The sequence below is a fragment of the Dromiciops gliroides genome, chromosome 3 (genome assembly GCF_019393635.1).
Source record: "Dromiciops gliroides isolate mDroGli1 chromosome 3, mDroGli1.pri, whole genome shotgun sequence".
In the NCBI taxonomy this organism is placed as follows: domain Eukaryota; kingdom Metazoa; phylum Chordata; class Mammalia; order Microbiotheria; family Microbiotheriidae; genus Dromiciops; species Dromiciops gliroides.
This window is the reverse complement of record NC_057863.1, coordinates 644,126,150-644,153,674: the sequence shown is the minus strand read 5'-3', so window position 1 is coordinate 644,153,674 and position 27,525 is coordinate 644,126,150. Positions and strand designations below refer to the sequence as shown.

General features: G+C 56.1%; 4 protein-coding genes across 5 annotated transcripts; 1 reads left to right on the top strand and 3 right to left on the bottom strand.

The window, feature by feature from the left end:
- Positions 1-581: 581 nt before the first annotated feature.
- On the bottom strand, positions 582-3,074 carry MIA (MIA SH3 domain containing). 2 transcript variants are annotated; one of them, XM_043998719.1, is made up of 5 exons: positions 3,051-3,074; positions 2,112-2,262; positions 1,681-1,814; positions 1,244-1,354; positions 582-720 (listed from the first exon to the last, which is right to left on the bottom strand). In XM_043998719.1, the coding sequence occupies exons 2-5, from the start codon at positions 2,239-2,241 to the stop codon at positions 697-699; spliced, it is 399 nt and encodes a 132-aa protein (XP_043854654.1). In that variant the 5' UTR covers positions 2,242-2,262; positions 3,051-3,074; the 3' UTR covers positions 582-696. The 2 variants fall into 2 exon arrangements, with proteins under 2 accessions (XP_043854654.1, XP_043854653.1); XM_043998718.1 differs by lacking the exon at positions 3,051-3,074 and adding an exon at positions 2,429-2,685.
- A 3,241-nt stretch (positions 3,075-6,315) lies between these two features.
- SNRPA (small nuclear ribonucleoprotein polypeptide A) lies at positions 6,316-13,538 on the bottom strand. Its single transcript, XM_043995342.1, has 8 exons — positions 13,487-13,538; positions 12,978-13,149; positions 10,331-10,423; positions 9,958-10,130; positions 8,097-8,273; positions 7,488-7,661; positions 7,239-7,327; positions 6,316-6,706 (listed from the first exon to the last, which is right to left on the bottom strand). Exons 3-8 carry the CDS (start codon positions 10,401-10,403, stop codon positions 6,547-6,549), a joined length of 846 nt encoding a protein of 281 aa, XP_043851277.1. The 5' UTR covers positions 10,404-10,423; positions 12,978-13,149; positions 13,487-13,538; the 3' UTR covers positions 6,316-6,546.
- Positions 13,539-14,382: 844 nt separating this feature from the next.
- C3H19orf54 (chromosome 3 C19orf54 homolog) lies at positions 14,383-18,430 on the top strand. Its single transcript, XM_043998917.1, has 6 exons — positions 14,383-14,573; positions 15,559-15,627; positions 16,668-16,792; positions 16,893-17,022; positions 17,136-17,206; positions 17,663-18,430. The coding sequence occupies exons 1-6, from the start codon at positions 14,383-14,385 to the stop codon at positions 17,974-17,976; spliced, it is 900 nt and encodes a 299-aa protein (XP_043854852.1). The 3' UTR covers positions 17,977-18,430.
- Position 18,431: 1 nt separating this feature from the next.
- Positions 18,432-24,424, bottom strand: ITPKC (inositol-trisphosphate 3-kinase C). The gene is made up of 7 exons (XM_043998916.1): positions 23,617-24,424; positions 22,112-22,211; positions 21,678-21,891; positions 21,119-21,323; positions 20,379-20,480; positions 19,996-20,067; positions 18,432-19,709 (listed from the first exon to the last, which is right to left on the bottom strand). Exons 1-7 carry the CDS (start codon positions 24,310-24,312, stop codon positions 19,506-19,508), a joined length of 1,593 nt encoding a protein of 530 aa, XP_043854851.1. The 5' UTR covers positions 24,313-24,424; the 3' UTR covers positions 18,432-19,505.
- Between the last annotated feature and the right edge of the window lie 3,101 nt (positions 24,425-27,525).

Here is a 27,525-nt window from a genome sequence, read left to right as displayed (position 1 = left end):
GGGCGAAGACAGGACTGGTACTACCCCAAAGGGCACAGGAAGAAACCAGGAGCGACGACTAGAGCACAGAAAGGGCATCAGGATCGGGGGACCCCACCCCAGTGACAACTGATCCAGAATCATCGCTGAATGCCGAGAGCAACCAAGATAAGCGGCCTTTCACCTTGGAATTTTTCTAATTGGCTCAATGATTCCCAAGAGGCTTCCTGAGCGATGGCGACCCCATCTCGTAACTTGATTGGTCGATTCCCATTGGGGCCCCGCCCACTTCCGCATTCATTGAGTAGTTTGCTCTACCAGCCCCAAATCTCTTCCCTTATGGCTCCTCCCCCCAGATTAGCCTAGCCACACCCTCACGTTCTGATTGGCTCATTTCCGATACCCCGCCGGAAGAAGGCTAGAGTAGTCGGATCTTCGGAGCCCTCTAGAAGTGAAAGCCTGCCCGGCAACTTGTGACGGTAACAAAGCCCAGCTTTGTAAATTATCCGAATCCGCGGCTCAGGGCCTCCCTCACACGCTCGAGCGCACTCGCACACACAAAATCACTGCCTCGGGGCTCTCTGCTGCACACGGGTGTTATTGACATAAAGCTGGGCAAGGGGTACAGCGGAGAGAATAGGCAGCAACCGTCCTAGGGCTCGGAGCCAACAACTGCTTCTCCAGCTGGGCAGAGGCAAAGGCAGGAGCAGCCTGGACTCACTGGCAGTAAAAGTCCCACTTCTGTAAAGAGAGACGGGGGAATGGGCAGAGGGCACAACCTACGGGCGAGGACCCGTGGAGCAAGGGGAGAAGAGGAATAGCGGAGAGTGGAATTCGGTGGGACGGGGAAAGTAGCAATTTTGGAGAGAAGGGGGAGGGTCCCCAAAATGCCAGTCCGTACCAGAGAAACTGGAATGTTTCTACAAAAAGCTTAGGACCCAGGGAACCGCCGGGCAGGCAGGTTATTAGAAGAGATTTACTATAAAAATGTGAGCCTTTAAAAAGGCTTTAGGATTACTTAATTCAACCCGTCCCAAATTGACAGATGAGAAAACTCAGATGGAGCAGCTCAGAAAGGTCACCTGTTCAATCCGAGGTTCTCAACCAATAGATGGGGAAGCCGAGGGTCAAGGAAGGTAAAGGGGCTTGCTTGTCCCAGGCCATTGATTGTTAGATGATGGGTCGGGGATTAGAAGGCAGGGTTTGATGGTCCAGGGGTCAGAAAAAGGGGGACTGGCAGTGGCAGGGACTGCTGGGCACTCACGTCCGTCTTCACCTCCACCTTTCCTGGTTTCAGGACATGGTCCTCCCGGAGAATGCTGCTTGGGAAGTAGCCCAAGTGGGCAGGCTGGGACCCATAGTACTCCCCCTGAACCTGGTGTATGTGTTGGGGAGGTGGTAAGAGCTGGCAAACCAGAACCACCCCAAACCATCCCAACAGCCCTGGCAAATAAGTCTGCAAGCAGAGGGGAGATTTGCCCAGAGGCACACAGCTAACTGGGATTTGAACACAGGCCTTGCTGACACCACAACCACAGTTCTATGCCCCCTAGATACCTTTAAAAAAAAAAAAAAAAGAGGGGCTTCTCCTTCCCCCTCTTTCCACCACATACCTTTTCTCCCCCACCCTTATCCCCCAAACCCTGAAAAAACAGCATTCCTAGCATCCACCCCCAATTCCAGGGCCCAGTCAGGACTCACAGTGCCTCCCCAGAAGAGGCGACCTCGGCCCATCAGCTTAGAGTAGACAAAGACGACTTGGCCCTGTTGCACGGATAGAAAGCGGCAGTCTGGGGCTGAATAGTCTTGTAGGGCAATGGCCTGAGAGATGGGGTCTGGGACAGAAAGTATCAATGGGGATATTCAGGAGACCATTTCCTGAATGTACCTCTACTCCTGAGCATTCACAGGAAACCCAAGCACTGCCCAGACCCAATCCCGTCACCATGCTGCAGCCCCGAGGTGGCACACTACCAGACTTGTTCCCCTTCCCAGCACCTAGTTCCTCCTCTATGGGATAAGATGCCCATCACTTCTTGGCATGAAGTACCAGGCCAGTCCCTTTCTCCTGGTCAAAAGCACCCACCTTAACCCCTCTAGCACCCAATGCCCCCCATACCCCCAAACCTCACAGCTGCACTCTTCGTCTGCACACAGCTTCCTGGATGCCAATTTGGCCATTGGTCGCCCCCCAAAGCCCAGACTAGAGAGGCTGCTGAGAATGATGGTAGCAAGGAGCAGAGATGCAGGGGTCCAGGCCATGGTGTTTGTGAAAGTCTAGATCTGTGTGAAGTCCAAGGGATAGACTGATGTTGCCAGGCCTCCCTTCTCAATTCACGGGGGGGGGGGGGGGGGGGGGGGAGAAGGGTGCTGCCTGTCAATTCTGTAGTTGCGATCCCCGCCCTGAGTCCTTGTAAGGACTCTGCCTTGTAAGCTGCCAACTCCTCACCAACACAGGCAGCTTCAAGTCTCAGAGCGAGTGGTCCAGGGTACTGCTATTAAGTCCTCTTGGGGACCCTGTCTGGAATTTCCTACCCTCCTGGAAATGCTGAAAAATGACCCTGTAGTCAAAAGATGCCCAGGAGCAAGCAAGCATCAAATCCCAACCTCAAATCTTGCCCTCCCGCTCTGCCTCCTGGCCCCACAACCAGAGAAGTTATGGAAGGAGAGGAAGGCAGAGCCTGGAATCCTGTGGAGAATTTCCTGTGGGCAAAGGGGGAGTGGCAAGGGAACAAGGAGGCTCTTGACGAAAGTGGGTGGAGAGGGGGCCAACCTCTCAGGCTGTCCCATCCCCTGGCAACCTGCCCCCCCTGCATTAGTCCAAAAAGCATCCCAACCCTGGGGGAGATGGGAAAGAGGGGCTCCAGCTAGACCAACCCCATCATTTCCAAAAGAACAGCTAATGGGCTTCTGTCATTTCAAAAGACTGAGAAGCATCCGGCCCAGGCAGCACATTTTCTAGAGAGAAGAGTTGAGGCCCAGAAAGGGGAAGAAAGCCTAACAAGGTCACTAGAGAGTAAATAGCAGGGCTGAGCTCAAGCATTCTGAATTTTCCCCAAACCACAACACACCTGAAATCTGTCCTTTTACAGAGGTGAAAACACACTCAGGAAAGCCGAGGTGGAGGCATAAACTCTAAACCAGGACTTCATGAGGCCTTCCTCCAGTCTGCCCCAGAGCAGGTACCTGGGATGGAGCATCCTTGGTCAGTGGTCAGCCAATTGAGAGCCTCCAACTGTGGGGAACTCAACCTCTACATCTCAAGGGCAATTGATTCGTTTTGGACGCACTGAGCTGAAATCTGCCTCTTCCATCATTCTTCATTGATCCTTTCTGCCCAGTGTTGCCAAGCAGTCAACAATTGTTAAGCACTGAGTGCCAGGGAGTAAAGAGAAAAAAAGGAAAGGGGGAATTGGGGAGGGGGTGGGAGAAAGTCCAAGCTTTGAAGCTCATATTCTAATGAAGTTTGTCTCAGAAGTCATTCTTCCCGTCTTATGTCCGATGCTCCAAAGTCAGCCCTTCTACCCCTCATTCCTGTCTGTCATCTTTTAAGCAACACTAAAAGCCCCTCAAACCTTCAGCAGATCTCCCACTGTCTACCTGTCCCACCAGGGCCCTTCACAGCTCTTACACTCCATGGAAAACTGTTACACCCCCTGCTTCTTATGCCACCCTCTTCCATTCCACAAAATCTGGCATGATTGGGACAGAGGTTTCTTTGTGTCTGTAGAAGTCTTTTCATTCCTCTAAGGTAAAACGGATGCCACTTCCACCCTAACTGGTTTTTGGAATCCCCTCCAGTCCCCCCCACCCCCAGGAATTTATACTCAGCAAGAGGGCAAAGGCACCAACAGTATCATAGCCTGGGGGTCCAATGACCCATGCAAGATTATTGGCTTCTGCCCTGTCCTTTCTGGGTGCCCCCAAAGCTTCCCCCTTCAAACATTCCCTACTAGTACTCTCTCCCTACTTATTATTGACCCATCAATCCACAAATATCCCCAGGTCTCCCACATTTTGTAAATTCACTTAACCCTGCCTCCAGCTGGCCCATGGCTTCCCCCTTTCTCAAACTCTTCTGCAGGTTTTGGCAGCGTCTTCTCCGACATTCTTCTTGCCTTGTCTGATCCTAAAGAATGGGTGTTAGCCCATAGACTCTAGGTCGTTGCGGGTTCCATTTTTGGCTCTATGAAGACCATCCATCTCCTTTCTGCACCTCTATCCCTCATTGGCGCCTGCATGCAGCCCAACACCATCTCCTCCAAACTTGGCACTTCCAAAATAGAACTCTCCTTTCCCGAGATCCTGGGCCTCCTTCAGACCACTTGAGGACATGGTCACGCTGTGCCCTTGGGAGTCACCCAAGTTCACCATGTTGGCTCTGGCTTCCCTCCCCCCCTCCCCATGGCTAGTTCCCAAGTCACTGCTTCTTTCCCAATCTCCCGACTGTCCTTTCTTCCCTCACAAAGCCTCTGCCTAAGCAGAGGTCCCTGATGGCTTCTTGCTTTTATCATTCCAACAGCCAAATGTGCTCCCAACTCCCTTTCTTCCACCACCCTCAAACCAACCCATCTTTGAGTTACTTTAATATCCCTAAATTCCAGTTCTGAACGTGTCACTCAAAGAAATACCAACCGCTGTGTGGCATGAGGCACTTTGGGGGGGGGGCGGCGGCCCGGGGGCAATGAGGGTTAAGTGACTTGCCCTGGGTCACACACTGCTAGTGTCTGAGGCCAGATTTGAACTCGTTTTTCTGAATCCAGGGCTGGTGCTTTATTCACAGCAGCCCCTAGCTGCCCCCCACGAGGCACTTCTTCCACCCATCCCACCTTCCTGAAGTTCATGTAGCCAGGAGAAGCCAGGAGGACTCAAATGCCAGTGCTGCCTTTGACAATCCTGGCTATGTAATATCGGACAAGCACAATGAAGCCTCTCAGGCAACTGTTAGAGGATGGCGAGCTTCCTCACTGGGAGCCACTGACAATATCCCAGGTCTTATCCCCTTTTCACGTTCCAGCCAAACTGAATTAGAATCCTCCCTCCCTCTCCTATGCCCTGTCCAAAGGCTGGCCCCTCCAAGCTTCAGGTTTAGGAGGTGGAACATCCTGAGGAAAATCTTGCTTTGAAATGTTCTCTGAGAAGGGGGAAAGCATAGCAGTGAGGGCTCCTGGGGTGATTGCTGAGAGGCATCCCAGGGAGGCAAGGTGGAAGCTCTCCATGGTGCTAGGGAGCCACAGCACTCTACTCCAGCCCTGCCCCCACAGTCCCTGCTCCAAGCCTCTCCCCATGGTCACCCTCCTCATCCATGAGCAGGCTTTCTCCCCAGAGGTGACGAGTTTTGTGTCCTCAATGCCCTACTTCATTCCCCAAGGGAAACACAAGGTTTGAGTGTTTGTCCCACCACCTCCTGTCCCCCATCTCAGAAGTGCCTCACACCTGAAACTCAAAGGGATCTCACTGTTCCTTTTCCCACTGTCTGCGCAGCGTTCCTGCCATCAAAGAAGACAGATTTAGGGCTAGAAAGGTCATCCACATTTTGTTGTTCAGTCATGTCTTGCATCCATTGGGGATTTTCTTGAAAAGAGGCTGAAGCAACTTGCTATTTCCTTCTCCAGCCCATTTGACAGATGAGGAAACTGAGGCAAACAGGGTGAAGTGACTTGCCCAGGATCACCCAGCTAGAAGTGTCCAAGGCCAGATTTAAACTCAGGAAGATGAGTTTTCCTGACTCCAGGCCTGGGACTCTGGGCCACCCAGCTACCCCACCCCCACTTACAGGGGAATTAACCTAGGCCCCGGAGGTCAAAGGACTCGCCCCCAGTCATTCACGTGGCACATTCACATGGCTGTCTCCAAACCAGGCCCGTACTGCAGCAGGAGAGAAAAGAATGAACCTGCTGCCAATCCAGTACCCAAGAGAGGCCCAGCCAGAGGGCAGGCACCCAGGGACCCCAACAGTGCGATCTACTGAAGAAAGCAGAATCTTCCTCAATAAAGATGTCACAGCCCACACCCACCCATGTCTATCGTATGCCTATCCCCTGGGCCCGCACACAGCAGGTGTCTGGTACTGAGCTGACCCAGGCCTGGACTCTCTGATGCTTGTTTGGCCGGGCCACAGACCAACACTGTGCAAGGAGAAGCCTGGCAGAGGGGCCAAGGGGACAAACACTCAAAGCTGACTGGACAGAGCACGTCCAGGCCCGTGCATCCTCTGCGGCCCTGGCTATGGCAGGTGCTGAGGCTTATGCAGAGGGGGCCTCTACTAAACCCAACAGAAGTGTGGTCGTCCTCGAGCCAGCTGGCCATGGATCAGACACGAGAACAGTGTTGTGAACAACCAAGGTCTCCGACCTTTTATTTCTGGCCCACAGCTCCAGGTGCAATGTCTGTAGGGCAGACTCTGGGTACAATGCTGAGACCCACGCATACTCATGCCAACAGGACAAAGGGGAGTGGGGACTTACCTTCCGGGTACAACAGCCCCAAGCAGAGGAGCAGGGGGAGGGCCACCCTGGAAGGAAAGAGGGGAGGAAGGGGGAGCAGAGGGGAGCGGCAGGGGCAGGGCTATTTCTTGGCAAAAGAGATCTTCATAGCGTTGTTCTGGGTGATCTTGAAGCCCTGCAGGGCGTCCCGGGCAGCCCCGGCCTGCACTTCATTGTCAAACTCCACAAAGGCAATGTCATGGCGCCCGGGCACCAGACGCACCTCTTTGAAGCCAGGGAACCTGGGAGGGGGAGATCAAGTGCTATCAACACCCAAGGTCCTCAAGAGGGACTCGGATACCCAAGCTTGACTGACACAGGGGAAACTAAGGCCATGGGGAGAAGACGGGCAGCCAGCAGCGCCAGCACAACCAGAGCTTACAAGGCTCTCGATGGAGGAGGGACCTTGGGTCCATCTGGTCCAGCCAAAGCCCCAAGAAGTCCCATGACCTGGCTGTGGACAAAGCCCAGACTCCCTGATGCAGCCCAGACGCCAGAGGAGCCAGGCAAGGACACGCCTTCTGAGGCTGAGCCTGACGCCTCAGACTTGAGGGGATCAAAGGAAGGCGCTTCAGCCCAGGGAGGGCAAAAGGACCCACCCAAACAACAGGTCCCAGCTGTGGCTGTGGGGAGGACGGTTCAGAGACTACCAGGGGTAAGGAGCAGGTCTGCTCTGGAGATGGGGATGATGCTGTGCTCTGGCCTCAGGCCCCCTGGCCAGGCCCACAACCCCAGGGCTGCCTATCCTGTCCTGTCCTGTCCCCCAAGACTTACTGATTGAAGAGCATAGATAGCATGAGCTCATTGGTCTCCTCTGGCAGGTTGGTGAGAAACAGGATATGGTTGGGGGGGTTTTCAGACAACTATAACGGAATAAAGAAGAAAGAGCCAGCCATGAGGGAGGATGCCTGGCGCAAATCCTACCCAAGGCCCATCCAGTTCCCCATCCCCCCCATCCACCCCCTTTCCCTCCCTGTCCCCCTACCGGTCCCCCCCAGCTAAAAAGAACCTCGTTTGGCTCACCGGCTGAGCAGGTGGCATCTGTCCAGGCATCATCTGCTGCGGGGGCATGGCACCAGGTGGGATCTGTCCAGGGGCCAGGCCAGGTGGAGGGATCATCCCTGGAGGGGGCATATACGGTGGCTGCCCTGGAAGATGGTGCATGATGCGGGGGGCCTGGGTCATGGGTGGCATTCCCTTGGGAAAAGAAACAGAAATGGTTATGAGAAGCTATGACAAAAGCAGGGCAAAAAGAAGGGTGAGGAGGCAAGACACAAAGATAGAATTATAGTCTGGGGGCAGCTAGGTGGCACAGTGGATAAAGCACCGGCCCTGGATTCAGGAGGACCTGAGTTCAAATCCGGCATCAGACACTTGACACTTACTAGCTGTGTGACCCTGGGGAAGTCACTTAACCCTCATTGCCCCGCTCCAAAAAAAAAAAAAAAGATAGTTATGGTGACCATCAAATGGGGACACCAAGTCTGAGACCAGGAGACTAAGAAGCTCTCAAGCAACAAGGGAACCTGGAGTCTCTCCAAAGAAAAGTGGAAAGAGTGGATGGTTGTAAGACATCCCATAAGACACGTCAGGCCCACAAACTTGGTTGCCTACAAGGCAGAAGACACTTACTGGTACTGGCTGCACAGCGGCCACAACTGGAGCCGCTGCCCCACCTGGAACAGCCTTCTTGACCGCTGGTGTTTCTTGGCCCTTGGGTTTTCTCTTCTCCCTCTTCCGGTCACGCTCCACATAGGTGCCCTTCATCTTGGCAATGATGTCTGAGTCTGACTTGGCATACTGGATTCTCTAAATCACCGAAAAAGACATGTGGGCCATGGGCTCCCTCTCCACTCCCTCCCTGATGGGCACAGAGCATTTCTGGGGGGCAGTGCTCTATGCACTGCTTCCTCAGGCTACTCCTGTCTGCCTAGATCTAGTTTGTACAAAGCTGTTTGCATGACATCTCCCATTTGATTGCAAGAGTTCCGGAGAGGGATGATCTTTGCATCCCCAGCATGCAGTGGATGCTAAATCAATGTTAGCTGAGTGACCAGTGGCTCTATGAGGCAGGTGGTTCAAAGTTATTCCCATTTCATGGAAGAGTACTTCGGCTCCCTAAGTCACCGACTTGCCCGGCGGGGCAGTACAGCCAGACTCACAGCTGGAGCTGGCACCTAGACCCTCTGGCCAGACTTCTGGATGGCCGCTGTGGCCCACAGTTGAATGGCTCTTGTGATGGAGAAGAGGCTGGACCCTGGGGCCTCTGGTCCTAGCAGCTCCTAGGGACGAGGAAGATGGGCCAGCCACCCCCTCCCCTGCAATAAACCAAGGGTCCAAAGGCCCAGCACAAAGCCAGGCTCACAGCTGGCCCTTGGGGGGGGGGGGCCAGCAACTTCCACTGTCTGCTAAGGCCAGAAGTGAGGGGGCCAGCTCTGACAAAGAACACCCTCACTAGGGTCACAGGGCCTGGATTCAAAAACCCTGCCTTGTGACCTTGGGGAAGATTTTTGTTTGTTTTTTTAGTGAGGCAATTGGGGTTAAGTGACTTGCCCAGGGTCACACAGCTAGTAAGTGTTAAGTGTCTGAGGCTGGATTTGAACTCAGGTACTCCTGACTCCAGAGCCAGTGCTCTATCCACTGCACCACCTAGCTGCCCCTTGGGGAAGTTATTTAACCTCACCAGATCTCCATCTCCTGTTTCTAGCCCTGGGTCTATGAGCAGTTCAGTTTGGGGCCAAGGTACAAGGCAAACTCTCCCCACAAACCTTGTGGGAACTCCCCCTGCCCTGAGCTCCAACACCTGCCGTGCAGGGGCAGACATCCTTCTTTACATCCCAGGCAGCCTTCGGAGAATAGGTCTGCTCATGTCACTCCCAGGCTTTTAGGGCAGAAGGGTCAAACAGGGAGTCCATGTTGAGGCAGGCCACAGACAACGTCAGGATGTGATATCCTCAGCAGGGAGGGGCTTGCCACCCCCTGCTTTCAGGGATCCCCACCGGCTTTAAGCTCAACTACGAATTCTTCCCTGAGAAGAGGGGCTCCTCAAGAAGAGGCTCTGCACATAGTATGAGTCTTATCGGATACCTCTGCATTCATTCAGGGGTTTCCATAACCCAGCACTCATCTCTCTGCAGTCTGTTTCTCCCATTAGCCTCCATCCCCACACCTCACACACTGCTCTGCTGGCCGGCCAAGACAACCCAGTCCCCTCACCTCCCCATCCTGCCCAACCTCTCCTCTCACCCACATGAGACAGGTTTGCCATGCCTGGAACTCGCCCCCTCCCATCTCCAGCTGCTGAGATCTGTTCTTGCTTCAGGGCCAGCAGAAGCCCCGCTCTACCCGCCCCCCTCCAGTCAGCCTCGTGATATGCCTACTGGGGCATGTTCTGCCTCCACCTCCAGGAGGCCACCTCTTCAGCTGAGGGATCATGTCCTTTTCCAGACCCCGACCCCTCAGAAAGTTTGTCCGTGTTTGCTAAAATGCTAACCATAGGCTTGTCGTAAAAGGGAAAGCCCTGCATGGATCGCAGAGCGTTGGTGGCGCTGCTGATCTCCTTGAAGATGACAAAAGCCTGGCCCCTCATCTTCAGGCTCCTCGACACCAGAATGTCCAGGATCTGGCCAAACTGTGAGAAGATGGCATAGAGGGACTTCTTCAATTCTGGGGAAAGAAGGGGGTCAGAGATGGGGTCAGGCTGGGGCTTCCAGCAGGGAGAAGACTAGGCTGCCCCCACCACACTCGCTCACCCAGGAGGCTCCCAAGGCCAAGCACAGCCTTCCTTCTAAGGCCGCCTGAGGACAGGCAGCCCCAAGCCCCCCGGGAAGGGGAGAAGGGGCATGAAAGGGCCCCCACAGACTCACCATCCTTCTTTATCTTCTCATTGAGGTTATTGATGTAAATGGTGTGGTTGGGGCGTGACTCCGGCACTGCCATGGTGGAAACTTGAGTTTGGCCTGAAAGAACAGTGGGCCTGGGTTACACAGGCTGGAGGCCTCCTTGGGCCACTCCCTCCTACAGAATCCCCAAAGACACAGCAAACCGGTGACCTCATGAGGCACCCACAAGGCTCTGGGACACTTCTGAGCATTTAGAAGAGGCTATTCATAACTGGCCACAATCTGCCTCCCCACAACTTCTTAGCCAGTGATCCTGCACCGAAGCAGAGAAAGTCTGTGTCCTCTTCCCCTCCCAACCCATCTCCCTTGAACATCCCAGAGGCCAAGGCACCAGGAGGAAGAAGGCAGAGACCCTACCAACCCAATCACAGACACCCTCCTGGGTTCCAGGAAGGGATGGACCTCACTCATAGGGAGCACCAAGGAAATGCTTTCTGAATTGAATGGGATCCCCAACATCTCATGCATGGCCCCCCACAAAGCAGCCTCTCAGTTCAATTCAATAAATGCTTGTTGGAAGGAGGTAGAAAAATCATTAACACTGCAAGGGGATGGGGCGGCAGCTAGGTGGCGCAGTGGATAAAGCACCGGCCCTGGATTCAGGAGGACCTGAGTTCAAATCCAGACTCAGACACTTAACACTTACTAGCTGTGTGACCCTGGGCAAGTCATGTAACCCCAATTGCCCCGCAAAAAACAAACAAACAAAAAACACTGCAAGGGGCACCAAGAGCCATGGGGATGTCATGGCCAAGCCTCTCCTGGGTGAGAAAGACTAGAGGAACTACAAGCCAGTCAGGTCACCTGCCTCAGACACATGTCGCCTGGGGGGCCCTTGGCAGGTCACAAGAGCTCAGTGACTCCACCAAGTGCAACTGTAAGTTACAGATGAGCTGCGGATCTGAACAGATCTGCACAAACCCAGAGGCCAAACCAAACAGGAAGCTCTTTTGTCACAAGGGAGTGCTTTCACCACATCCATCATCCCAACAACCTGTGAGGTAAGGAGGAACCCCATTGCAGCCATTCTTCAGATGAGGAAACAAACACAAGAGGAGAGAACAGACGCTCCAGAGTCACACGGCTCATTGACATTTGAGGCTAGAGGCCAGGCAGCCCTGGAGTCAGTAAATTCAAATCCAGCCTCAGACACTTACTAGCCATGCGCACCTGGACAATTCAATCCAGATTTGACTCCCACTGCCCCCCACCCCCAAAGATTCAAAGCCGGAGGGCGACTCCAAGTCTAGGGTTCTTTCAATGACACCATGTCACACCAACACTCAAAAACCTTAATAATTCCTTGTTGCCTACTGGAGAGGTCAAATGCCTTCAGTGGGCATTCTAGGCCCTCCAAGAGGGCCCCAGGCCAAGCATCTCCCAATCTTCTTTCCCCAGCCAGTGGTTCAGGCCCAGTTCAAATGGTCCCTACTCTCAAAGAACTCCCAGTGGAGTAACAGGACAGAGAACCAGCACAAGCAAAGGCCAAGAAAAACACATTCCAGGCAAGATGAAGAGGGGCATGAACAACTGTAGAGGAGGCTACATGTGTAGGATTCACCAGAGGGTCCAACAGCACCAGAGCTGAGCCTGGAAGGGCACTCAGGAGCCCAGGAGGTGGAGCAAAGGAGGGAGTGTACTGGCAGCATGGGGCAAAGGCAAAGAGGAGGAGATGGGATGGCATCTCCCAGGAAACAGCCCAAAGGTAGAGGCTATTACAACAACCCAGGCCAGTGGTCTGAAGGCTGGTGGAAGCCCTTTGGGCCAACAGGAGAGAAGTCCGTGGCACATGCCGTGGAGGGACAGTGGCCAGGGCTTTACATCTCACACAGGGGGTTGAAGAGCTGAAGACGACTCCAAGGGGGTCGACCCTAGACTATGACTGGACAGATGACAGGAGCCTTTGTAAAACTAAAGCAGAACGATGACTTTAGGGAGGAAAGAGAACACCGTCCGTTCTGGAGAGTGACTTGGCCACGAGGAGGAGAGACATATCCAAGAAGCAGGGGGAATGCACAGTGGAGCCTGCTAGGAAGGTGCGGGCTGGATATGTGGAACGGAGAACAGTCACAGGTCATTTGTAGGCAACGACCACAAAAGCAAAGTAAGACTAAGAAATGGTCAGAATGGCAAATGCCAGAAGAGGGCACCTCTAAGGAGACCACAGGGAGGAAAAGCATTCCAGAAGAGGAACTGGTGGGCAGAGAACGCTGAGCCTGGACAGGAGTAAGTCTTCTAAGGGAGCCCAGACAAAGAACACAGAAGATTAAAAAAAAAGTCCAACTTAAAACAATCTGGGGCTCTTCATTTAGATGAGTGAAGCCTAAAGAGAAGTTAAATGACCGGCCCAGGTTTACACTGCTAGGAAACATCCAGGGCAGGATTTGAATGCAGATCTTCTTGACTCTCAAGCCCTACACTGTGACCCACTATTCCATGTGCTGGGAACCCGCCAACTCAAGAAGCACAGATAAAGTGCTTTATTTATAAAGGGTGCACCTGGCACTGGGGCAAAAAGCCAACCCTGCCCTTGGGGAGCTTATGCTCTAACAGGGAAGCCTGGGGGTGGGGGTGGGGGGGCGTAACCAAAGTCCGGGGTTTAGCAACTTGCCCAATTCACGCGTTAGGCAGGGAAGGGTCCGCGCTGTTGGCTCTAGGTCCAATCCAGGGCTCGGGCCACCGCACCACGACGCTTGCTCACGGGTGGCTGATCCAGGAGCAGCAACTTTCCCGGGGCCGCCACGGAGCTCGGCAGCAGGCCGAAGGAAGGGCGGAGGATGCCTCTGTGGAAGGAGGGAAGATCCCCGGTAAGGCCAAGGCCAAGGGCTGGCCTCTCGCGGCTCTGCACGCGCTCCCGGCCGCGTGTCCGAGGCCGGGCCCAGCGCGCCGCCATTGGTGGATGATCGTGTAGCCCCGCCCCTCCGGGGGGGGGGAGGGAGGCAGAACCCGTATGTGGGGGGCCAGTAGGGAAAAGGAGCTGAATTAGGAGTGGGATCGTTTAGAGGGGCTCCGAGTACCGGAGACCGGGCAAGAGGCCAGAGTTGCGGGGTAGCAGAGTGTCCCGAGCCGTGCGCGGCACCCGCCCAGGCCCGGTGACGGTCGCCCGCAGGGAATACTTACTAATGGCGTGCGTCCGCGAGTTCTGCCGGCGGCTCTCTGGCGGGTCCCTCCTCCGCGGGGGCTCAGCAGCGTTCGGCCCCGCCCCTGTCGTTAGGAGAACCAATCCAGACGCGGGATGATTTGACGTCTAGCCAACCAGAGATAGCCCCGCCCGACCTACGCAATTTCCACCAATAAAAATGCGTCTTTGACTCCCGCCTCGTCTTGGAATGGATGGGAAGAGAAGGGGAAGGTCTCAGTCTCGTTTTCCCTTTCGTCCTAGAATGGAGCGCGTGACCCGTTACGCAGCTAGTATATCATGTGGTCTCATTCGGGGCGGGGATAGACGCTAATGGGGAAAAGGGCGAGGGGGTATGTCATGTGATTCTGCGGCGGCCGCCATTTTGGGAAGGTGGTGGCATTGGGGCGTGGGCGTGGGCGGGAACGTAGAAACTTCAACCTCGCTAGCCTTTTTCCGCCCTATCCCCTGCAGTCCTGCCTTTTGGACCTCGGCTCTTGAGCCCATTTCCTTTCCCGACCCCTGACCTTTACTGCCATATTGACTAGCCGCGACTTGACCTTTGCCCTCTGACCTCCTGTTACTCCAGAGGCTATCCCTAGTTCTCACGGTCCCCAGACTTGGATTCTTTTGCTCCAAAGTCACCTTCCCTTGGACCTAATCTGGGCCTAAAATTCCCACTTCTAGGGCCTTTTTTCCCCACACTCCCACACCTCCCATCCCGTTTTCACCCCTGAAATTCCCTCCCAGGGCTCTCAGCCTCTTAGCTGCTTTCTCCCCAAATTCTCTTCTGACCTTCCCCTCCCCCCTCCTCCTCTCCAGCCTATTCCTTCTAACCCCCCCCCTCCAAAGTCTGCCGAAGACCCTGGACGCCCCCTTCAAGGCCCCGGCCTCTAGAATGACTGCTCTGGGGTGCCCCTCCCCCCCTCTTCTGCCTCCCCCCCCACCTCCCCCCGCCCCCCCTGCCGCTCCCCCCCTCGTCTTTGGCCTGGAGAAGAGCCGCCTCCTGCAGGAAGCCCTGGCCCGCGCGGGCCCGGGGCCGGGGGCCCGGGAGGACGTCAAGCGGCTCTTGAAGCTCCGCAAGGACTGGTAGGGCGCCGCTGCCCGGGCCCGGGCCCTGGGCCCCAGGACGCCCGCTGCCCTGTCCCCTCCTGGAGGGGCATGGGCCCCACCCTGGAGGGGCCCTTCCCCCTTTGTCTTCTTGGGAGTGGGGGGGCGGGACGGGGGAGGGGGGTTGTAGGTTTGATCGGTTTCCCAAAAGGGGGGGGGGGCTCGTCTGCCCTTACAGCCTTTAGCGGTTCAGATCAGTAGGGTCACGGCCCTCGCAGACCATTTAACCCAACTCCGGGGTCACAACAGCCAGGCAGGACCCAGGACCCTGGCTCCCCTTGTCCCCATACTCTGCAGCCATTCACCCTTAGCCTTCACACAGCAGTGAAGAGGCCGAGCCGGGAACCCCAGGCCAGGAACCCCGGCCCCTCCCGGTTCTGCAAGGAGACTGCACTGGGCCAGTCACCTGCTCCTGCCTCTGCCTGGCAGATTGGTGCCACAGAGCCCGGAGTCTGAAAGGCCTGAGTGCAAATTCAGCCTCAGACCCTTACTGACTGCGTGACTCCGGGCCAGTCACTTCACCCTGTTTGCCTCAATTTCCTGGTCTGACAACAGCACCCGCCTGCCAGGGCTGTTGTGAGGGTGGCCCACGGTGCCTGGCACACAGTAGGTGCTTCCAGTGTCAGTTACCGTGAAGTGAGGAAAATAGTATTGGGACCCTCCCCCACCCCTTTGAGCTGGCAGGGCTGTTGGTCGGGGCCTGGCCTCTTCTCAGGGGCTAGAGCTGACCACCTTGGCCCTCTTCCTGCATCTCTCTGCCTCATTTTCAAAATACCTAAAACATGAGCAGGGAAGGTCACTGGAGACCACTGAGCCCCACCCGTGTGGATGGGGAGAGTGAGAGGAGATGTAGAGAAGGGAAGGAGATTCATGACTAGCAGCGGTGTGGGCTGGTCATCTCGCCTGGAACCCTGCCTGGAACCCGCTTCTGAAGGACTCTGGACAATGACGTGTCTTCCTCCAGTTTCAGGAGCGATCTGAAGTGGCTTCTCTTCTGTTCAGACGTGCCCTCCCTCATCCAAGAAGGGCCTCAGTAGGTAGCCCTGGCCCCCTCCCTATTGGGATGGTGCTGGGAGGGGGGACCCTTGATGGCAAGTCCGTGCACCAAGATGGGTTGTGGTAAATGGGGAGGAGAACCAGGAGTCCACAGGTGCCTCGGCAGGAGCTAGAGGGGAGGGCCCTGAACTGGGATTCCCAGAGCCTGTCTTTGACCAACCCTGCCCTGGGCCTCAGTCTTCCTCTCTGGGAGACCAGATGCCCTCGAGGATCCAATGACTTCAGTCCTTCGGGCATCCCTGGGATGAGCCTGGCCATGGTAGCATTCGCCCTGTGTTGTAGCTGAGAGAGGCCCACAGCCAGATCCAAATCCAGGTGCCTGGGGCTTCTGGTGCCCAGCAGGCCCCATGGACAGATCCATGTGGCCTTCTGAATCCTGGCTCAGTCCCTCAGTTTCTCCATCCGGCGTTAAATCCAGAAAGGTCCTGTCCCGCTCCAGGCTCCTCAGTGAGGGGTCCTGATGGGAACTCTCTTCCTCGCTGACTCATGTTAGTGCTGGTGCCCCTGAGCAGAGTAAGAGGAGAGCCTGCAGTGAGCATGCTCCCTGGGGGAGGGAGCCCAGGCCCCAGAGAAGAGAGACAGGAAGCCCCTGGATGAGGGTCTGGTCTGGTCCCCCACCCCAGCTCAGGCAGCCCCTCCATCCGGCCAGCCCTCTCTGGACCCTCTCCCCACTTTCTTTTTCTTTTTTTGTGGGGGGGAGGGCAGGGCAATGAGGGTTAAGTGACTTGCCCAGGGTCACACAGCTAGTGTCAAGTGTCTGAGGTCGGATTTGAACTCAGGTCCTCCTGAATCCAGGGTCCCTGCTTTACCACTGCACCACCTAGCTGCCCCCTCCCTCTCCCCATTTTCAAGAAGGCCTTTGGGCCCATCCTCAACCACAAGGATTCTTGCCTCCTGCCTTATATGTGTGGTGTTGGCTCCTCTTCCCATCCTTGGCTGGCCTTCCCGATTCCCCTGTGGCCTGGGCACATGCCCAGGGACTTGGCTAACGGTAATTGACCCTCCATCTCCTCCCAGGTGCGGGCTGGTGGCACTGTGGATGGCGGGTTCACTGCTGGCCCTCCCGGAGGACGTCCCCTTGGAAAGGATTGTGGCCGTGGCTCTGGAGAGAGGGTACACGGCTCAAGGAGAGATGTTCTCAGGTCAGGGAAGGCAGAGGAGGCGACCCAAGGCTGGCGGCCGTGATCCCGGGGGGAGTGCTGCTTCTGCCTGTCACTGACCTCTTCCCCCTCTTGGCAGCAGCGGCTGACATGGCCAGGCTGGCCGAGGAGGTCTTTGGGTGCCGTGTACAGCTGCTCTCTGGGGGCCTGGCTGAGCCCAATCGATGCCACGTCCTCCAGCACCTCATCGCAGGCTGGCCCCTGCTGGTGCCGTATCCTCTATGTGCCAGGGCTGTGACATGCCCTTTGGGGTCGGGTAGGGTGGACCAAGAGAGGGATTTGGCTCTCTTTTCCTCCAAGCTTTGGCCTTGACTGCCCTGCCCAGCTACGATGAGGACTACAACCATGAGCCCTGTAAGAAGAGGGGGCACAAGGCCCACTGGGCAGTGGGTGCAGGTATCTCTGGGTCAGGTTGCGGGGAGGTCACCCAGACTTGGGCCTCAGCACAAAGCCCAGTTACTCAGTGGGGGTGGGACAGGGCTGCAGACACCTTTGCCCGGGCCCTGCTGTGCCAGAGGCCTGGTGCTGGGCACCAAGAGGCCCGGCCTGGGCTCAGGATTTCCCCCCTCAGTATTGGGGCAGGACTATACCTCCCATTTCCTGGGAAAGGGCCTTGAGCTAGAGCCTTGAGCACAGTAATCCTAAGTAACATACACATAGCCCCTACCGTGCCAAGTGTTGACAAGCATTCTATCATTTGGTCCTGGGAGCTGGGGAAACAGGCAGACAGGAGGGAAGCGACAGGCTCCCACAGGTAGGAAATGGCCGAGGCTGCCCCTGAGCTCTGGCTGACTCCAGGGCCCCACCAGCTGCCGGGGATTAAAGCAGTCATTTCCCCCCCCCCCCCCACAGGTGTCTTGCTAGGGGTTCCTGGTCCCACACTGAGCCCAGAGTACGAGGAGGACTCAGAGCTGAAGGGCCTGTTCTACCCAGCATCCGGCAAGCCCCCTCGCCTCCCCGAAGACCCTCCTGAGGCCCTCTACCTCCTCTCAAAGCAGGGCAAGAGTTGGCATTATCAGCTCTGGGATTACGGACAGCTTTGTGAGAGCAATCTACAGCTGACGGACCTGGCCCCGGTCAGGACCACAGACGGCAAGGTCTACGTGGTGCCTCCTGGAGGGGTACACGCGGGTCTCTGCGGCCAAAGCCTGCTTCTCCGACCCTAGCTTTCAGGCCTCCCCACCCTGGGCTGTAGCCTGCCTGGGGGCCAGGGGCCTCAGCTGCAATGCAGCTTGCTGTGTGTTCATCTGTGGGATGTTGGGGTCCTCAACTTCTCCATCCATCACCTGTCCTGCTTCCTCCACAGAGGTGACGGGAGGCCCAAATGAGGGGCCCAGAGCTGCGGCGGGGGAATGAGGAACACGGGACATGGAGACCAGAGGCCTGGGTCTTCATCCTGGCATCTCTGGGCTGTCATTTGTCTCAGGGACTTAGCACGGTGTGGTGTGCTGTGGTATGCTGTGGCAATGGGATCTAAGGTCTCAAAAATGGCCATGCCAATGTGAGAAGGCCATCTGGCTGGCCTTGTTCTTCACCTGCCCCTTCAGGCTTCCCTGGAGACCCCCTCAGAAAGAAACACCAGAACTCAAATCTTGTGGAAAACAAGCTCTCCGGGCTTTATTTAAGGGAGTGGGGAGGTCCCTGCTCCATCCCATCCCTTCCAGCATCAGCCCACCCCCTCCATAAATAAGGAGGAAGAGCATACCCCTTGTTCTCTCTCCACCCACACCCCAAGGCCAGGAAGGGGAGCTCATGAAGGCTAGAACCCTTGGGGTGCAGCTGGTGCAATGAAAAGACAGCAGTGGTGAGTTGGGGTCTGGCCTCAAACCCTCAGCTCTGCCACTTCCCGTTTCTCTGGATGGAAAACAGACTAGATCATTCCCAAAAGCTTCCTCAAGTTACTGGATGGATCCAGGCCCCTCCCCAACTCCTCCTTGGGGAGCAGGAAACTGCAGAAGGGGCCAGAGCGTTCTTCCTGGTAACTCCATCACCCTCAGGGCATGTGGATGGAGTCGTCTTTGGGTGCTCAGAGAGGCCCAGGGTGGACACTGAACACTGCCAGCATGCCTCCACCCAGGCCTGGGAACCTCATTATAGGCAGTGGTGGTCACATCCTCTCCTGCTACAGGGAAAGGGCAGAGAACCTTCCGGAGGAGCCTCACTTGGTTATCTCCACCCTTTGGCCTCCTTCCCTCCCACTGCAATCCAGAAAGGACAAGTCTTTGGTAGGAAGAGCATAGGACAAAGAAGGATCCCCCCCACCCCAATCCCCCTTCAAACCCTGGCAGAGGGCTGACCCCCAGAGGTAGGAAGGAGGTTAGATGACGCCTCGAAATCACAGTGTTTGCGTTGGTCCTGACGCTGCCTCCTTGCTGTCTGGTTCTAGTATTGAGGCCAGAGGCCTTTAAGAGAGACCCTTCTCTGCCCATAAGGCATGCGGTTGTGGGGCTCTGGCATCTCATGCACCCTGCCCATCATGCCCCCACCACCCAGCTCCCCTGCCGCCTTTGTGCTCCCACAGCCTGGGGGTCATGGGCGGGGGGGGGCCTTCTGCTTCAAGCACCCCCATCTCCCTTCTGGCTCTGCCCTCTCTGTCTCTGTCTTAAATACCTTAAAATAAATAAAACCCCAAGGTGGGAGCCAGGGGCTGCTCCTCTCCAGCCCCCCATTCAGTCCTGCCCCATGAGTCCCAGGCTCAGCTTCGAGCCAAGCTATCCAGAAGTTGAATGACATTGTCCAGACCCCACAGGTAGCCATCCTCACGGTTGCCTTCTTCCCAAGGCAGTCGGTGGCTGAGGGTCTGGGGTGCAGGCAGGGGGACTGTCTTGCCAAAATCGATCATCCAGACCTTAGCCAGGCCTGTCTGGTCATGGACAAAGAGCAGTGAGCTGCCCACCACCTTGGGGAGAAAGGTGATGAGAAGACCAGGTTAGGGGACGTGGAGCAAGACAAGAGGCCAAGCTGAAAGGGTCCCAAGAGATCCAAGTGGGCAGGCCAGCACCCTCCCATCCCAAAGGAGCAATGTGATTGGTAATTGAGAGATGTTGGGGGGGGGGGGAAGGTTAGGGAGCAGAGGCCACAGCATAGAAATGATATGTACGTGGCAGGGGGTGACTCGGGCCCCTTTCCCCACTACTGTGTAGCTTGGGTCCAGAGTCCAGTCCCCAAGAGGGTCCAAGGCTCACCTCATGAGTCCGGAAGAAGGGGGAGCTTTCCAAGGCCCTTCGAAGCTCTTCCAAGCGCTCCACGTACTTCCTCTGTGAAGGTGAGAAAATAGTCAACTTCTCACAATGGGGGGGGGGTGCCTTCATTCTTCCTTGTCCTGCTCCCCCAAGCCCAGGAAGTCTGGCTCTAAAGATGCCCAGACACACTCCAGCTGCCCAAGGGACCCCAGGATTCTGAGCTCATCTGGTCAGGACCAGAACTTTAGGATTGGAAAGGGCTCTAGAGAGCACGGAGTTCAACCCATTAGGATAAGGAAACAGGCCCATAAATGTACTAGGACCTGGCTAAATTCAGTGAGATAGTGGGTGACAGGAAGGAAGGAGGGAGATGACATTTTACTCACCAGGAGGCTCCGGTCGCCATCCACAAAGTCTTCCAGGACTCGGGTGACCTGCTCTGTCCCCTGTGTCTTCTTGAAGTTAGTGTTACAGGTGCCATCAGCTTTCTGAGGGAGGAGGAGGAGGTGTGTCGAGGGTCCAAGGCTGTTCCCCACCCACCCCAGGGTTGGGGACCATTGGTGTCTATAACCCCACCTCCAGGCATCATCAGCCCTCACACCTGGGTCAACATTAATTTCTTTTGTGATCTCATATATCTTATGCCTTTAAAAATAATCTGAGGGGGCAGCTAGGTGGTGCAGTGGATAAAGCACCGGCCCTGGATTCAGGAGTACCTGAGTTCAAATGCAGCCTCAGACACTTGACACTTACCAGCGGTGTGACCCTGGACAAGTCACTTAACCCCAATTGCCCCACAAAAAACCAAAACAAAATAATCTGAGAAGGGATCTAAGACACAAAAATTAAGTACCCTTCAAGTCAGAGAAAAGGAAGCCTCCCCCCCCCCCATTTAGCATCCCCTCAAACATGTAATTACTCATATTTCTCTAACACTGAAGTTTTTTGAGCTAGGTAATGCAAGGATAAACCATCATCTTACAGTCTGGAAACCTGACTCAGGTTAAGAGATTGTCCGCAAGCTCTTAGTGAAGGGCAAGTCGGGCTCATCCCTGTTCTCTGCCCCACCCCCATGCCTTCCCTGTAGCCTTCACTCTCAGTGGGCACATGCCCCACCCCCTCTCACCTTGATGCCCTCAATTCGGAAGCCCAGCGTGGCTGTTGAGCTGACTGTTTCTCGCCACTGCATGTAGCGAGGCTTGGTGACGGCACCCTGGGCGTGCTCCTCTGGGGTGGGAGCATTGGGGTCCACGGCCACCATCTTTTCATACATGTCCCTCCGAGGTCGGGGACGCTCTCGGGCCTTTGCGAGCTCTTCCTCCAGGTATGTTCTTGGGAGAAGATGCCAGGGAGAGGGCTTCAGGGGCTGCCACCCTCCACGCCACACAGTTGTTTCAGGCCCACATCAAGCTAGGCACCTCACACAACTGCCCCAAAGCTCCTCACGTTCCTCAGATCCCACAGAGTCCCAAGAAGAGAGTCCATGTCCCCTCCAATGCCCCTACTGTTCCCCAGAGACCTCCCCCCCTAGAATTTTCCTTTGCCTACTTATTGCCCACAAGCCATTTTCCCAGAGCTACCCTGTACCTGCCCTCCTGGGATGACTGGGTGATATGTTCACCCAGCGGCCCTGTGGATGCTCCCAGAGCCCACCCAGCAGTCCTGTGGATGCTCCCAGAGCCCACCTACTGCCCATCTTGCAGTCCATGATGGAAGGTGTGCTAAAGTCAGCCAGCAGGTCCTCCATCTGGTTAAAGGCTTCTCCATCCTGCTCCACCACCCCATAATAGGTAGGCACAAATGGACGGAGAGTGTCGCCCATCAGCTGTTCCAGGCTCTGCCGTTCGCTCTCACAGAATCTTTTCAGGATGCGCCCATCCTCCCCAGCCTGGAAGTTCCCTAAAAGCAAAGCAGCAACTCTAAAAGGGCCAGAACTGGGGCAGAGACCCCACCTTCCTCCCCACCCCAGACCTAGAGCTTGGGGATCCTGGCAGCCTGGACTCACAGCCACCTCACTGCTATTCTCTGCCTCAGTTTCCCTTTCTAGGGTGGAGAAGGGACAGTCACCGGTTGGGGCCACAGCAGCTCCATGCCTCCCATGCCCAATCCCAGCCCATACCCTTGTGTCCTGAGAGCTGGACCCAGGGATAGTGCTTTCTGAAAGACACAACAAAGGGTGCACAGTGCACAGCCGTCTTCAGCTTCCTCCAGGACATGTTCTGATAGAGAGAGAGCAGAATGGCATTTAAATAGGGGAAAGGGGAGATGGTGGGGGAAGAGCTCCCCTCCCCACTCCAGGGACAGCTCCACAGACAAAGCCGGGAAGAGGTCACTGACAAAAGTACCAGAGAGAAGACACCCTAGCCCAGCCACTCACAGGGATCCTCTCTCCAGTCAGACCAGCCCTTTTCAATAAGGACCATGAGAGAAGAGGCCAAGGACAGGGAGAAAGAGACGGGGAGGAACAGAAAGACAAAACAAGGAGGTAGACGAGAAGGCAGAGACAAGAGATGAGGGATAGAGGGAGACAAGGAGGGGGACTCGAAGACGACACAGGGAAAGAGGAGGCTAAAAGGAGCTTGGGAATGAATACAGGGAGCGATGCTGAAAGAAAACCATGTTCCCCCCAAAACACAAACCCCAAACTCCCATTCTGGGGACTGGGACGGGAGCATGAGGTTGAAGGGTGAAGCCCTGCCCGTGCCTGCTTAAGTAGCAGTTTGATGGGATGCAGGAGGGGTGGGGAAATAAATGGGTGATGTCCCTGACATGTCATCAGGGTGTGCTATTGCCAGAAGGACTAATGGACAGAGGCCAAAAGAAGCCAGGACTGGGAGATGGGGCACCTGGGACTTCTGGGAGCCTCAGTGTTCTCATCTATAAAACGATAGTATCGGGGTCTGCGATGGAGGAGAGAGACAGAGACAGAGTGACATAGCAGAGCTGTGTGATGACACGTGCCAGTGTCCTGCACATCCACGCGTGTCCCAACGTGTCTTGTCTACGTGTCTATTTACATTCTCCTGGCCCGCTGTACCTTCAAGCCTATGCACGAATTGGGATTTCCTTTGTACTTCCTGGCCTAATGGAGTGCGGGGAGGGGTGCAGGGCATGGGGGGTGAGGGGTGAGGGGGAAGGTCTGCAGCTTGTTCCAAGCACTCCCTCTTCCAAGAAGCCCACCCAGACTGGAGAGGAGTTGAGTGTGGGGCTCTGTGTGGCCGCAGCTGCCAGCACCATCACAGAGCCTGCTAGCTTGCCCCAACCCCTAGGTTTCAGACCAAAGAATTCTTGCTCCATCACTCACACACCTGGCCCACAGTCCCTCCAAACCAGCCTGGTGAGGGTAGGCAGAGCCCTGACTCACCAGGGCCACACCCCATGTTTTTGAGGGATATGGAATGGGGCAAGGAGGAAGAACAGGTTGAGGGAAGACCCTCCTTGAGAAGAAAGACTAGAGCCTGGGGGAGGGGGGGAGAGGGAGGACAGACCAGGGCCAGTGGGGACAAGGGAGGACAGACCAGGGCCAGTGGGGATGAGGGAGGACAGACAGTGGGGGTAAGAGAGGAGAGTAAGGATGTGTGGAAGCCAGGAATAGGTGGGATGGACGGGGCTCCATTCATTCACCCTAGGACCCTCCTCGGGATCACTGCTGCCTCCACCCCCGATGACCACATCATCCTCAGACTCATCGAAGGAAGAAGCAGATGACAGGCCTCCACTGCCTCCAGGACCTCTAGCCGGGGACCCCACGGGATGGGGTGAAGGGCCTTCCTGCTCTCTGTCCAGCAGTGCAGCCCCAGGCTCAGAGGTGATGATCACCCGTGGCACAGGCCCCTGTGGGCCCCTGGAGAACAGGGAGTGGCACCGTTCTTCAAGCAGAAGGAATTCCAGGGCCCCCTCAGGGCCTCCCACCTCTAGCTGCCCTATGGGGAAGTCATTGTTCAGAGAAGCCAGGGACCCATCTTGGACCAGGCTGAGCTCATCTCTGGCCAAGTGCCCACAGCCAGCAGGTCTCTCTGGCCTTACTGGGGGTGCATCTCTCTTGAGCCCCACTTCAGGGCTTTCTCTGTCCGGCTGCCTCACAGTGCCAACGTCTCTGTCCCTTGGCCCCCAGAGGCCATCTTGCTCTGTCCGCACCAGGGGGCCACCTCTGCTTGGATGCCCCAGAGTGACCTTGCTGTCCAGCAGCCCCCCACCTCCTGGTTGTAACTCAGGGCCATATCTGTGAGTCTGTGCCCAGGGACTGGGTCCCTCTGCTCTCACTGGGGAGTTCTCTCTGTCTTCCTGGAACTGGGTGCTGTCTCTGTCCAACTGCCCCATGGGGACATCTTTACCCAGCTGTGCCCAGAAGCCAACTCTCTCTGGCACTGTGGAAGGTCGGTCTCCACTGGCCTGCTCGGAGGGGACATCACCAGCCTGTCTGCCCAGAGGACCCTGACAGAGGACAGAGCCATGTGTGCCTGGACAGCCTGGCTGTCCCCAGAGCTTATCTTCCTCAGGCCTCACTGGGGGGCAGTATCTAGCTGGCTTCCCCTGGGAAATGCCACCGTCCAGCCTCCCCAGAGGACCTCCCTCACTGTCCAGCTGTGGTGCACAGGAGCGTCTGTTCAGCTGTCCCCAGCAGTCATGTCTCTCTGACTGTGCTTCCGATCTGTCTCTCTCGGGCCACCCAGAAGTGACCTTAACGTCCAGCCTTCCCGGGAGATCCTCACCCGCTGGCCGAGATGCAAGGCCCTCTCCATCCAGCTGTCCCCAAAGGTTGTCCCTCTCTGGATCGCCTCTGTCCAGCCAGCCCTGGAGGGTGTCTCTGCTCAGTGCCCAAAAGCCAGCTCTCTCTGGACCGAGCGGGGACACGCTTCTATCTGGCTGTGCTTCTGAGTAGTGTCTGTCCAGCTGGCCCCAGAGCCCAGCCTTCTCGAGGCTTAGCTGGGAGACGGCTTTGTCTGGTCTTACCAGGGAAATGACTCTGCTATGTCTCTCCTGGGGACTAGCTCTGTTCACCTGTCCCTGAGGGCTGTCGCTGTCCAGCCTTTCTCCATCCTTCCATGGCCCAGGCCTAGCTCTGCAAGGTATCACCTGCCGGCTCTCTTTGTTTGGTGGCTTTTGAGAGCCCTCTTGCTCTGGCCTTGTTCTGTGGCTGTCTCTATCCTGCAATGCCCAGGACCCAGTTCTAGTCAGCTGTGCCAGGGGGCCTGCCTTGTCCTGCTGCTCCCAGGGGCCAGTCCCCTCTGGCCATCCTTGAGAGTCTCCTCTGTTTATGTCTGGTTGTCTCCAGGGCCCGGCCCCATCCAGCTGATCCTGGGGCCTTCTAGTGACTGGCATCACCAGAAGTCCAGCTTTGTCCAGCTGCTCCTGAGGCCCAGCTCTGATCTGCTGACCCCAGATCCCGGCACTGTCCACTGTCCTCTGGGGCCAGTCTCCGGCTACCTGGTCCTGGAGCCCAGCTCTGCCTGGCCAATCTTGGGTCCCCCCAATGTGCGGCTGAAGTTCAAGACCCTGTGAGTCCAGCTGATCCCCGGCCAAGGCAGTGTCCAGTGTTGCCCGGGGTCCTGTGATGTCTGGTGTCCCTTGGGGCCCAGTTCTGTCCAGTCCATCTTGGGCCCCAGCAATGTCCAGCGTCCCTTGGAAACCTGCGGTGTCCGGCCGATCCCGGGCCCCAGAGGTGTCCAGCGTCCCCCGGAGTTCTGCCGTGTCCAGCGTCCCTTGGAGCCCTGCGATGTCCGGCCGATCCCGGGCCCCGGCAATGTCCAGCGTCCCCTGGGGCCCTGAGGTGTCCTGCGTCCCCCGAAGCCCTGCGGTGTCCAGCGTCCCCCGGGCCCCGGCGGCGTCCAGCCGATCCCGCGACGGGGGCAACCCGCCCCCCTCGGGCCCCGGGCCCCGGCTCCGCCGCCTCCGCGCCTCCGTGGCCGGCGGCGCCCGGCAGGGACAGCGCCTCATGCCCTCCCGCAGACCACTGCACTCGGCTCCGGCCGGCCCGGCCCGGGATCCGCTTCGGGCCCCTTTAAAGCCGGGGGTGTGGCCGGCCCGGGCGCCGCGGTTCCGGGTTTCCTTCCCTCCGCCGCAGCCGCTTCCTTCCGGCCCGACCGCGGCGACCAAGGGGTTAACCGAGGCCCCGCCTCCTCCCAGCCCCGCCCCTCCCGGGGGAAGCCCTGGACCCCGCCCTAGGACGTGCGTACAGTGACGCACCAGGGGGAAGGAATCCCTGGCTCCGCCCCCCCGCCGGCCAGACCGAAACCGGCTAATCCCGGAGCATCTTCAAGCGTCTTCCAAACATCCAGGGCGTGCCACTTCCGAGGCCCCAGAACTGGAGCCGGGGGTCTGCAAGACCTGGGTTCCCTGCCTTAGTCACCTTAGCCTTTCTGAGCTCCCTCCGTGTCCTAATCCAGAAAAAGTGACCAAGCCTCAGTCTCCTGATCTGTAAAATGGAGATAAGGGCAGACCCCTTCCCGGATTGTTGGGAGGATCTAAGGAGCATGTAAGTGTTTTGTCAACAAACGCCAGCTACTTTTGTGGTCGTTTTTGTTGAAAGCGGATTTTGGGAGAAGATAACTGACTCTTAGGGGCAGCTAGGTGGCGCAGTGAATAAAGCAGCGGCCCTGGATTCAGGAGGACCTGAGTTCAAAGCCGATCTCAGACACTTGACACTTACTAGCTGTGTGACCCTGGACAAGTCACTTAACCCCCATTGCCCCGCAAAAAAGAAGGTCGGGTTTCCTTTGGTCCTGTGTAAATGGGTATGCTAAAAATGAGACGTTCTTTCCTTTATAACAATTTAAGCATCCTCTCTAGTTTTAATAACAAGTACCTTTTATGAACCAACTACCAACTGCTTAGGTAAGAAGCACACCTTCTCTTTTGTTATTCTCTGGGTGGGTCACATAGCTGGGAAGAGAGAAATTGTGTATCTGTTCATACATATGCATGTGTCGTGAGACTGATGGTGTGTCACTCTCTTGAGTGAATCAACTTCAGTTTACTCATTTGGGAAGTAACTAGTATAGATCCGGAGAATTATTGCAACATTATTATTATTGTTGTAGTCCTTATTATAGGATAACGATTCTTTCTGTCCATACTTCAGGGGCTGTGTATCGAGGTTCCAGTGAAATGATGGGTGGAAAGTGCTTTAGTGGCCTTAAAGCTAAGTACAAAGATTAATTATTATTTTTGTAAAGACTAGAGAGGCACTGAATACACAGGTCCCTCAGCCAGGTCAAAAGTCAGTCACTCAAGCAAAAAGCATTTATTAAGCTTTGACTATTGACATGGGGTTTAGAATAAATCTGAAGTTTCTCCCATGAGAAGCAAAACCAGATAACAGAACAGACAAATCAAGGAATCAAGGTACTATTAAAGTTTAGATTGACCAACTAGATATCAGGACAGACACACCCAAGTAAGGGGAGATAAAATTCTATTGCTGGAAAGTTGGTTAGGTGGGGCTACTACTACCTGACCCGTGCTAGTAGACAGAGATAACCCCAAAGGCCAAGACCATTTTTTTTAATCCCTTCAACTCTCTCTATAAATGAC

Excerpts from the sequence above, each read along its gene's own strand:
- MIA (XM_043998719.1), bottom strand. The coding sequence starts at position 2,241 with ATGGCCTGGACCCCTGCATCTCTGCTCCTTGCTACCATCATTCTCAGC. Across the intron at positions 1,815-2,111 it reads TGCAGACGAAGAGTGCAGCT|ACCCCATCTCTCAGGCCATT; the intron begins GTGAGGTTTGGG and ends TTTCTGTCCCAG. Across the intron at positions 721-1,243 it reads AGGTGGAGGTGAAGACGGAC|AAGTGGGACTTTTACTGCCA; the intron begins GTGAGTGCCCAG and ends CTCTCTTTACAG.
- SNRPA (XM_043995342.1), bottom strand. The coding sequence starts at position 10,403 with ATGGCAGTGCCGGAGTCACGCCCCAACCACACCATTTACATCAATAAC. Across the intron at positions 8,274-9,957 it reads CCTTTTACGACAAGCCTATG|AGAATCCAGTATGCCAAGTC; the intron begins GTTAGCATTTTA and ends TCGGTGATTTAG. Across the intron at positions 7,662-8,096 it reads CCGCTGTGCAGCCAGTACCA|GGAATGCCACCCATGACCCA; the intron begins GTAAGTGTCTTC and ends TCTTTTCCCAAG.
- ITPKC (XM_043998916.1), bottom strand. The coding sequence starts at position 24,312 with ATGGGGCAGTTGGACAGAGACAGCACCCAGTTCCAGGAAGACAGAGAG. Across the intron at positions 21,324-21,677 it reads GACTGCAAGATGGGCAGTAG|AACATACCTGGAGGAAGAGC; the intron begins GTGGGCTCTGGG and ends TCTTCTCCCAAG. Across the intron at positions 20,068-20,378 it reads ATGGCGACCGGAGCCTCCTG|AGGAAGTACGTGGAGCGCTT; the intron begins GTGAGTAAAATG and ends TCACCTTCACAG.
- C3H19orf54 (XM_043998917.1), top strand. The coding sequence starts at position 14,383 with ATGACTGCTCTGGGGTGCCCCTCCCCCCCTCTTCTGCCTCCCCCCCCA. Across the intron at positions 16,793-16,892 it reads TCAAGGAGAGATGTTCTCAG|CGGCTGACATGGCCAGGCTG; the intron begins GTCAGGGAAGGC and ends TCTTGGCAGCAG. Across the intron at positions 17,023-17,135 it reads GGCTGGCCCCTGCTGGTGCC|CTACGATGAGGACTACAACC; the intron begins GTATCCTCTATG and ends TGCCCTGCCCAG.